At 41.7% G+C, this 10,579-nt stretch overlaps 2 protein-coding genes across 2 annotated transcripts; one reads left to right on the top strand and one right to left on the bottom strand.

Annotated features, from left to right (window-relative positions):
• Nucleotides 1-3,895: 3,895 nt before the first annotated feature.
• On the bottom strand, nucleotides 3,896-8,198 carry nudcd3 (NudC domain containing 3). Its single transcript, XM_071898971.2, has 6 exons — nucleotides 7,854-8,198; nucleotides 7,116-7,435; nucleotides 5,538-5,670; nucleotides 5,283-5,426; nucleotides 5,009-5,197; nucleotides 3,896-4,707 (listed from the first exon to the last, which is right to left on the bottom strand). The coding sequence occupies exons 1-6, from the start codon at nucleotides 8,049-8,051 to the stop codon at nucleotides 4,597-4,599; spliced, it is 1,095 nt and encodes a 364-aa protein (XP_071755072.1). The 5' UTR covers nucleotides 8,052-8,198; the 3' UTR covers nucleotides 3,896-4,596.
• A 195-nt stretch (nucleotides 8,199-8,393) lies between these two features.
• Nucleotides 8,394-10,511, top strand: mrps24 (mitochondrial ribosomal protein S24). Its single transcript, XM_071899008.2, has 4 exons — nucleotides 8,394-8,484; nucleotides 9,085-9,162; nucleotides 9,285-9,396; nucleotides 9,529-10,511. Exons 1-4 carry the CDS (start codon nucleotides 8,443-8,445, stop codon nucleotides 9,810-9,812), a joined length of 516 nt encoding a protein of 171 aa, XP_071755109.1. The 5' UTR covers nucleotides 8,394-8,442; the 3' UTR covers nucleotides 9,813-10,511.
• Nucleotides 10,512-10,579: the final 68 nt, after the last annotated feature.

The following is a 10,579-nucleotide window of genomic DNA, read 5'->3' as shown; positions in this document are numbered from 1 at the left end:
TACTGTGCCTTTTTTTCCGAGTCACACGTCAACTGTATGCCGAAGTTCAACAGTTGAAGTGAACTTTATACAGAACCAAGAAATCTGCACTTTCACCTTTGCATCATTGCGTTTTGATGCATAAGTTGCATGAGTAGGAGATATCCTATGTGTTTCATGCATGCATGAACCAAGCCAAATGTTGTTTTGTCCCATTTTTTGGTAACTGTTCAATTTTCACAGACACCTCAGTGAATCCAAGTTGCAATGAAAGTTTATTTTGTAATCATGTAATGCTATAATCAATACATGCCTGATCAGTTTCTTTTCAATACATTTCAGGTGTGGGTTGTTTGCATAGGACTCTGCACATCGTTTGCATCACCATAAATATATGCAGCAGGCCTTCTGTGATCAAGGAGTAAGACATGTCAGTCAAAATGTCTCATAATGCAAATTTCTCATAAGCAGATTTTTTGTGGGGTGTTTTTTGCCTTTATATTTTTTGCATTAAGCTGTTTGAATCAGACATGTGGTACTCTGTGTCCTCTGAGTAATACACACCATGCAAGCTATCATTGACTGTGGCAGTTTGCCACGGTGAGGTTACCTCCCACCACACCAAAAGTAATTTTAAAACAATTACCTCTGGCAAAATGAAGCTGTGCTGAAAAGAGGCAGACAAGGGAAAAACTGTGACGCAGAAAATTGAAGCTTGTAATATCATGGCAGATTATCCCATAGGGCCAAGCATGTGGGCCACTATGGGCCCCTCATTACCACTGTTCTACCTAGTAGCAGCTTTCCTCCTCGTTTCTCAGCATCGCCTCAGCATCGCCTCAGAATAGCGAGCATCAACATCATTATATTTACATCGATATCAGTACACTCTCCTCCACCCTATCTCTCTGTCTGCATAGCAGAAAGATGGATGGATAGATGATATAGGGAATATAACAGCACTGTCTGGGTGTATACAAATGGATGGATGTGAGGAGTGGAGTCAAAACTAGATACAAGATCTTCTCTTTCTAAAGTCCTGGAATGGATAGTAGTTACCCAAATAACAAAGTAGCCTATCTCTCTAGCAATGGGCTAATTGAACCATGTCAATCTGGCTTTAAGTCATTTCACAGCACAGACAGGACTCACAAAGGTACTGACCTACTGCCTACCTCAGATTCCGACTCTTCCTCAGTTTTAGTTCTACTAGATTTGAGCGCTGCCTTCGATACAGTTGATCACAATGTAGGCCTACTTATAAATCACCTTGTGAACAATCACTCTCATGGTTTAAGTCTTATCTGTCTGACAGAAGGCACAGTGTTTCTCACAACAACATCATCTCTCCATCATCTCCAAAGTTAACTTTGGTGTACCACAAGGCTCAGTGCTAGGCCCGTTGCTATTCTCTATTTACATGCTACCTCTTGGCGAAATCATCGATAATTATGTAAATTTTCACTATATGCCAACGATACTCAAATCTACATACTGATTAAGCCTAACGACTGCTCACAACTTTCAAAACTAGAATCATGCTCATCTACAGTCAAAAATGTCATTAAGAAAGTCTTAAAATTTCCTGCTTCCAAATGCCAACAAAACTGAGATGCTAGTTGTTGGCCCAAAGACACAAAGGTCTTGTGTCACAGACGGCACTTAAAATTTTTTGGGACTGCCTAATTACCCAGAGTCCCACAGTTAAAAATCTTGGCATGACATTTGATTCGACTTTCTCGTTCGACTCACATATCAAAGATATTACAAAGATAGCATTTTTCCGCAATATTGCAAAAATCTGTCCTTTCTTAAATATGGCAGACACTGAAACACATGTACATGCATTTGTCTCGTCGAGACTGGATTAACTCATACAAAATGCTGCTGTTAGAATATTAATTAAAAGTAGAGAATTTGATCACATTATACCTATTTTTCACTGGCTCCCAAGCCAACCTAGAGCTGACTTTAAAGTGCTTCTCCCAACTTATAAATCGTTACACAGGCTTGCGCCATTATATTTATCAGACCTCATCGTCCCTTACACACACCCTCATACCCTCTGATCTCAGGATGCTGTAACATTACCATCCCAAGAATCAAGAAAAAAACAGCAGGCAGTAGAGTATTTTCATATCCACATAAATAATTCTTTGCATTAGTGTTTTTATTGAATAATACTTAAAATCCTGAGATCCACCATCCTGGATCAAAGTATGATGGACTGTTCTCCTAGTGAAGCAGGTGTTGGCCTTGGATATGTCCAAATTAATGCCACAGCCCCCCAAAATAGCTTGGGCCCCCTTGGAGAAGATCCAGAAGCTTCATGAAAGTAGCCTATGGTGGGCCCACTACCACAAAGTGGACAGATCCTGGCATTTTGCTATTAAGGAGAGGAGAGAGGCTGTCCCCTCAACTGGAGAGGTACCCTAGCAGGAGCAGGGGTACCTCTGCCAGGACCAGCAACACCTTGACCACAATAGAGGAGGAGGATTCCCTCAATCCTCCCTCATTGCTCAAAATGTCCCTGGGAAAGACTCTGCTAAGACCAAGGTCTCCTTTTGGAAGTGGCTGAGCAACTTCTTATGCTGAAAAAAAAAAAAATCTGGGGAGGCCAAGGTGGAGGAAGTACAGGCGGTCAAAGTGGATGATGAGGTAAAAAAGAATGCCACAACTATGTACATTTATCCTCTTGGTCAGCTCTTTTCTCTGAAAATCTAATTCATCAATGTTTTCTCTCCATAGGAGGTGGTATCTATCACCGCACCTTTTCACTGATGAAATTCAAAAACTTTTCTATGACTTTTTCATGACCCCTTTTCAAATTTCCATGACCAAATTTTAATGAGACTGAATTAGAAAGTAACCATCCACCTACACTAACTTTATTCGTTTTTCAGTTTAAAATCAAGGATTATAATACGATTTCAACTCAAAAAACGGTCCAGCAACCAACAATATTTTCCTCCAACAGGATGGTCTGTTTCAAAGCCAGCCACAGCTTTTTGTGACATTTGACAGTATTCAAGAAAAAAAAAAAATCGTTTAACTTAACAAATAACATTTCATGACTTTTACAAAAGTTTTCTCCCTTTTATCATTTTTCATAACTTCTCCAGGCCTGGAAAATACAATTTTAGAATTTCATGACTTTTCCAGGTTTTCCTGGAGTTATATTTTATTATTCTTAATCATTCTTAATTAGGAGTCCGCCAGGTCAAACATCATGACTTTAATAAAAATATTAAACTTAATACAGATGCGATTGTGACTTTTTCATCAAATACAAGACTTAGAATTGCAGTCACTGTCAACAACTGATAAAATGCTGGGCTTTTGCATGACTTGAAACAGTCTGCAGCAATACTGAAGCATGTAAGCTGTGCATGTCACTGAAAATACAGAGGCAGCTGAAATGAATTAAACTAAACAGTTTAATTCATTTCAACTGCCTCTGTATTTTCAGCATCATAGTGGTGTAAACAGCAATAGCCTAGTTCTTTCTAGCTTGGTGGTGACTGGATCTGTATTGTAGTTGCTCACAATGTGTTGTAGATTGGAAAATATTATCCCTACCTCATTACCCTTTAGGCCCTTTAGTTCAGTAAAGGGAGACTCTTTGGACTAAGTCTTTGATCTAAATAATGAAATGGAAATATTTCTTCAGATAGTCAGGAAGCGATGACACTCCAGTCATCCTCTGTGCATGTAGCAGATCTTTTATTATAATTTGGGGTCAATGGGGCAACACTGGTCATCAACAGCTGGCCAGCTGTGCCATAAAGAGTTGTGACTCAGTTTTGGTGGGTACAGATAAGACTGTGTCTGTTTGTTTCTCTACTTCCTCTATGTACTTCCAATATTGGCAAGAAAGACAACTCTAGCATACAATAATGAGTAAAGACAGCACAGATTGTAACAGAGGAAATTCTTTAATGATTTAGCCTGTTCTTGTTGCTGACCTGTTCTTGTTGCTGCCTATGAATCAATCAAATGTTAATTATAATCTTTTATTATTCTCAGGCATACATATAACACACACCTCGACATAGAGAAAGCAACACCAGGGAGGTCAAAGAAAAACACAAGTCCTGCCAGTGAACAGAGAACACCTTGAGACAGAGTTCCCAGGTCAGAAGTGATTGATTCACCCAGCAGCAGGAATAGATGCTGAATGAACAAATGCTCAACAGTTAGGGGCATCAGTGGAAGAAACAAAAATGAAAAAACAATTCAAATTCAAAACTCAATAAAATAATAATAATAATAATAATAAAGAAACAACTCAGTGGGGCAGACGTAGAGGCAGGCACTGTAGTTAAAAACAATTACAAACGAGCAAAATGGTTGCACAGCACAGGCATTCATCCGTTTCAGTCCTCCCCAAACAGCAAAAGAAATCTTCTTTAACCTGTATCCCCTTTCCTGTTCATCCCGCTCCATAAAAATCCAAATTGGCAGCTTCGCTTCTCACTCCTTTGCTCTACAATTAAGCTGAAACTCAACCGGCATTTCCGTAACGGACTGGCAGGTAAATGTCGGCTGCACCGTGGACAGTCCCGCAAGTCACGTGTAAACTAAAATTCTGTTCATATATTTGGATGTTGGCGTGCCTCAGAACTGCACGGCGCTGGGCGGGATGTCGAACATGGAGGGGTCGAACTGCTGCCCCTTGAACGGCGACCCTTCGGCGTCCCAGCCCTTCTTCAGCATCTCATGCACCTTCTGTGGAGAGACACGCAGAAAGACATGTTCGAACCGGACATATTGGATACGCTACATACTGTATGTGCCGTTCATGGCAGCAAGGACGACAGCACCATCTAGGGGCGAGTCCCTTCGCTACTCTTGACCACCAAGTCCCATGTTAACTATTGCGAATGACAGCTGGGCTCCTGATGACACAAAATTCAAAAAACCTGCTCTCGATTTGGACGATGGATAGCATTTCTACCAGCAAAGTGATTTTAAATGGCTTCTCCGACTCTGTTACACATATGCCAACAAAATGCTTTCAACATCTCACCATTTCATGACTCTGCGGCTTGCCCTGGAGCTTCTGATGGTAGTCGAAGGTGAGTCTGTCCAGAACGGCGTGCTCCTCGTCGTCGACTGTCGCCATGGAGCGCTCGCGGTTAATCTGGTTTATATCGATCTCCTTTTCTCCTTTCAGCACGGCGTTCCACCAAACCTCCGTGCACTTACTGAGCGATAGCTGGAAATGAAAAGAGTAAGCTTGACTAGTGTATTCTCTGGCGTGTGCGTTCATACTTGAGAATTCATATATTGTGTGTACTCACAACCACGCAGCATCCGGGTTCCAGGCTCCATAGAGAGTTTTCAGTGTTGATCTTGTGTGTGAATTCGCCCTCCATCAGTACTTTCTCCTCCGCTCCCTCCCTCACACACACACGCACACTGCTGGTCTGCAGGCTGACAGACACCTGATGACGGCAAGCGCAACAAATATCATATGAAACATCAATCAGTGACTTTGTGTTATGAAATGACTGCGGGCTTCCCGGTATGTCAGGTTGTGAAGAAGCCTTGTTTACCTGTCTACCCTTGACAACCGTTTTGGGGACGAACACACGGATCTCCACGTCAGCGTAGTCTTGAGACCAGCTGTAGGTTTCCCTCACCGCCCCATTGTAACTGTCCGGGTCAGACTGATGCTGGTCCGGGCCCCTGAAACACAACACACACACACACACACACACACACACACACACGCAAATGTAATCGTACACACACAAATAATGCTTTAATTTTCTTCAAAATCTTTGACATATCATACATTGTGTGCTCTAATGCCTAATATAGGACTCTACATTTGAGACACTGAGCGGTGTTTTGTTTGAGTGAGAAATTAAAAACACTATATTATAATATAGAATATTTAGAATATTTAAAATTAGAACAATACAACTTGTAAATGCGCTGGATTATCATGACTGCAGACATTTTGTGTTGTAACCAGAGTGTGGTTATAGAAACAAAAACTCAAAGTTGGAAGCTTTTTATCATATTCATTGGTAAATTTCACTATTGTTGATGGCTCGAATCTTAAAAAGACTGACTGAACGACATCATATGAGAGCTCAGCCTAACTTTATCAGTGCATATACACTACCTGTATAATGAGACTAGGCCTATAGATGCATAATGACAAGAACTGAGACCTATAAATTGATTGTCTGAACCCATCTAGGCCAGCACCTAAGGGAGAGCTCTCTATCTGGGCTGCCTCTCCCTTCTGCTCTTTGGTCTCCTCAACTCAGCCAGGCTCAGTTTTGATCTCCAGCTCTTGAACTGCTCCCTCTGTCCTGCTCTGCCAGCTGTTCAGACCACTTGAACATTTGTAGAGGGAATCAAATATTATCGCAGACTGACAGTGCTGAATATTATCACCCTTCAACTGACGTGACCTGAGAGTCTGCCAGTTTTCATTCCACCCAAACGCTACAGCAGCTCATTTCACTGATCAGTTCCTCCTCTCTGAGTTGAAGTTGGAGTGATTGTTTGCTGTAGTGTTTGGTTTGAATGAAAACCTGCAGACTCTTGACCCTCCATGGACCATGACTGAGAACCACTGGTCTAGGCAACTGGCTATTTTTGTATTTTGTAATCTATAGACTATTTTTTGCTAGCTTCTCTATCTGAAATATATCAACCTATAGTTGTATTCTGGTAATACAACTATAGGTTGATATATTTCAGATAGGTAGGTAGGTAGATAGATAGATAGATAGATAGATAGATAGATAGATAGATAGATAGATATTTCAAGAAAAAGAAACAAAAGAAAAATTGAGTAGATGCAGATACCTAGTGCCAAATATTCAAAGCTGAGTCTACTAAGGCATATGGAGACAGTCATAGACTCAAGAAATGCCATAATAAATGTGTGTAGCTGATGTGATGACAAATTCCATTTGTCACATGTTTCAGAAAAATAATCATAGATGAAAACTTCCCATTGGCTAGTTCTGGTTCATTTACAGAGATCTATTGATGTGCAAAGCCCTTGTCAAATAAAAACAATACTAAACAATCCCTTCAAACACAGTGAGATTTGATCCACCAACAAAAACCTGAAGCCTTGATGCATAAAAGCCCATGTGGCTACTAACCCTTCTGCTGAGTTTGTGCCGGCTGCAGCGGCCTGGTCTCCCTGAGACGGCTGGGCCGGACTGCTGCTGTCCGGCAGAGGGCAGGCGGCCGGTTTAGAGGCTGCAGAAGAAGAGGGCTCCGCGGCACCCGAGGGAGCGCTCTCTGCCTGGGCTGCCTCTGTGTCCCGCTCCACGGCCTCCTCCTCCTCCTGCTGCTGCTCACACTTGACCTCCAGCTCTTGGACCGCAGGAGGGACAGATCTGCTCTCCTCTCTCTGCTGCAGCTCGCTCAGCTGCCTCCCTCTGTCCTGCTCTGCCACCTGTTCAAACAACCTGAACGTCTGTAGATGGAATAAGAGATTATAGCAGACTGACAGTATTGATCATCATCGCCATGGTAGCTCTTATCATTATTGTTGAGAGCAAAGTTAAAGCGAAGGTTTCCAAAAATGTACTAAATATTCACGTCAGGGGAGCATTCAAGGACAACGTTCCCTCTAAACTGGTAGATTGGTAATTTACGTGTAATAATTTATCACATTAACCAAACTAGAATATCATGTAGGCTAGGTGGTCAGTCAATGCTCCACTTGTCCGCAGAAATGTTGTTTATACTATAACCGAGTTTGGAAGTTTTGGTGGCAAATTATATAAAACGCTCGGATTTTGCAACAATATCTTAGGTTTAACTTAATTAAGGTCCTCTTTAACAATGTTAACATAAAACAAATGTCCCTTTAACGTGTTGACAAACTTCACCTTGAGCACCATCTTCTCCGCCACACCAGGGGGGAAACCCATCCGGTCGTTGGGAATTGCTAACAGCCGGTAGAAGTCGGTCTTGCGGTAGAGAAACCCAAAATAGACCTGTAGAAAGTCCTGTATGTTTCCAACATGCTGCAGGATGCCCAGCAGAGCGTTGTCGTACATCTCTGTCATTGCTAGCGGCGACGCCATTGAGGGGTTTAACGGTTTACTCGACTCTGTTAACCTTTTAAAAACTGTATGCCGAAGACTTTCGGACCAATAGGAACCGTGTTTGTCAACAAATACAAGTTGATAGATAAGGAGGGCTGTTGGGCAACGTTAGCTAAGCTATTTTAATTTAGCACATCCGGTTGGTACAGGTCAAAAGTAGTCCGGTGGGAACGTCTGTTGAATAAATAGTTCCTGTTTAAAAGCAAACATGAATGAAAGGAAACTTTGTTGCCATTTTGATATGAAATCTAATTGTTGCAATATTCACGAAATGTATATTCAAATTATATCGGAATGGGAATAGAGACAAATTGGACAACTACCGTTAGCGTTAAACCCTTCTGCTTTTTGTAGTCTTCATACAAAAAAGATGGCGGCGTCCTTGAGCAGCACACGGAGCATAATGTTACTCGTAAGGAAATTATTTAACTGTGGAAATCTCTGTGAAAACATGTTAACAGTGCACGATTTAATATCTAAGTGTGTAGGCTACATGTTATGCGTAAATCCGCTGTAAATTAATTTCGATACAGTCTTAGAAGCGATAACATTTTAATGTAGCGTTAGCTGACCGGCTAGAACACCACAGCTAACGTTAGTTCACTTTAGTTTCATGTATGGCTGTGGCTGTTTGCATGTTTGACATCGCCGATTTGTGCCTTTTCCGAGCTTCTCTCTTAAATGACGTGGGAGACAATGTCACACCAATTGCATGCCGTTATCTAAGAATTTAATGTTTCCACATTCATTTTGCCTAGCAGCTAACGTTATTTCTTTGCCACATCAAAATACAGCACACGGTCCGCCATACTACCTGCTCACTGTTACTTAGTTAGTTGTTTTGGGAAAGAGCATCAGCTAAATGCCATGGATGTCATCGCGAGAGTAATTTTTGACTGATTTTGACTGATACCAGCAGGCAGCAAAACTTTATGTTCTCTGCACCAATCGAGGCTAATTCTGACCGTAGTGTTGTTTGCTCTGATGAGGGTTTTCTCTGTTTCCTCTCCAGAGTGCCTTTGCCAGGTCTGGCACGTTAAGCAGCATCTCTGGCAGCCGAGCCCTCCATGTCACTGCAGTGTGCTGCAAGGTAACACCGAGCTCCACACATCACCACGGCCTGTGGAAAGATAGATTCAACCCGCGGGCTGCTGTAAAATAACCTTTTCCCTGACGTCTTGTGTTTGTTCTCTGTTTATTTTTTTTATTCAGAATCGAGCAGCTCGCATCCGTGTGGGGAAAGGAGACAGACCTGTGACCTATGAGCAAGCGCTTCACCCTCATCACATCGCCCACCGCAAAGGATGGCTGTCCCACCACACTAGTGAGCTTCTTTAGTAGTTCATGACCAAATCCATCAAAACATCCATGGGCTAAAATTCATGCAGATCAGGCAGAAACCAAACTCTAATTTCCATATCCTCCTGTGTCTTTATTCCCCCCCTGTCTCTGCCAGGTAACCTACAAGGAGAAGAGGGAGCAGCAGATCGAACAGTGGAGGACGTGTTCATCAGACGATTCATCTTCGGGACCTTCCATGGCTGTCTGGCCAATGAGATTGTGATCAAGAGGCGCGGCAACATGCTCATAGTGTGCGCACTGATGCTACAGAAACTACCGCCACAGAAGTTTTACTTCTTGATAGGCTATTCAGAGTCACTCCTCGCTCACTTCTACAAATGCCCCGTCAAGTTAGAGATCCAGACCCTGCAGGACAAGGCGGTCTACAAGTACCTCTGATGGATCTGTGGAGTGTGTCGTTGTCTGTGGTGACATGAGTGCACCGGTCCAGCATGATTGCTATGTTAAATATTTCTTCTAAATAATATTTCTTCTTTGTTCAAAAGTAGCTATTAAATTGTATATCATTCCTGCTCACTGGGTGATCCATTGTCCATATTTGTGTGTGTGTGTGTGTCTCTAAAGGTAATTCCACCAAAATTCACTTTTGGGCTTTTCTGTTCTCCAAAAGTAAACATTTTCCTTAAACGTCCCAAGATACCTTTCAGTTTTAATAGTTTTGGGAATTGGCCCTCATGGTCCAGGAAAACGCAATTCTATAATATCATCAAAATGTAATGGCTGAGATTGTTTAAAGATATTCTACCTATCGTCAGCATCTAGAATTATGAAAAAATATACAGGTTTAATATATGTATGTATATAAGTATGGATGACGGTACATTATGTTTTCAACCAACTCTGGCATTGATATTTGATAATGTCATGAGATTGTCCTTGATCCTAACAGTTTATAAATGGAGTTTAAAGTGATAATTCACAAGATTTGTGGTTTTCTTGGTGATAAGAGGACATTCCTTTGGTGTTACGCTCTCAATGTCAGCACTTGCCCAACACACTAATAATAAAGACACTCCATATAGACTGCGGCTTCTTATAATTCATCTACTTTATATTTATTCCAACGAACCGCTGTTGTTGCTTCAGTAAACCTAAAACGCATCTCTTCCTGTGCAGCAGAGGATTAACAATTGTGTGTGTAAGAA

This window comes from Centroberyx gerrardi, chromosome 2 (genome assembly GCF_048128805.1).
Source record: "Centroberyx gerrardi isolate f3 chromosome 2, fCenGer3.hap1.cur.20231027, whole genome shotgun sequence".
NCBI lineage: Eukaryota > Metazoa > Chordata > Actinopteri > Beryciformes > Berycidae > Centroberyx > Centroberyx gerrardi.
This window is presented reverse-complemented; position numbering and strand designations above follow the sequence as displayed.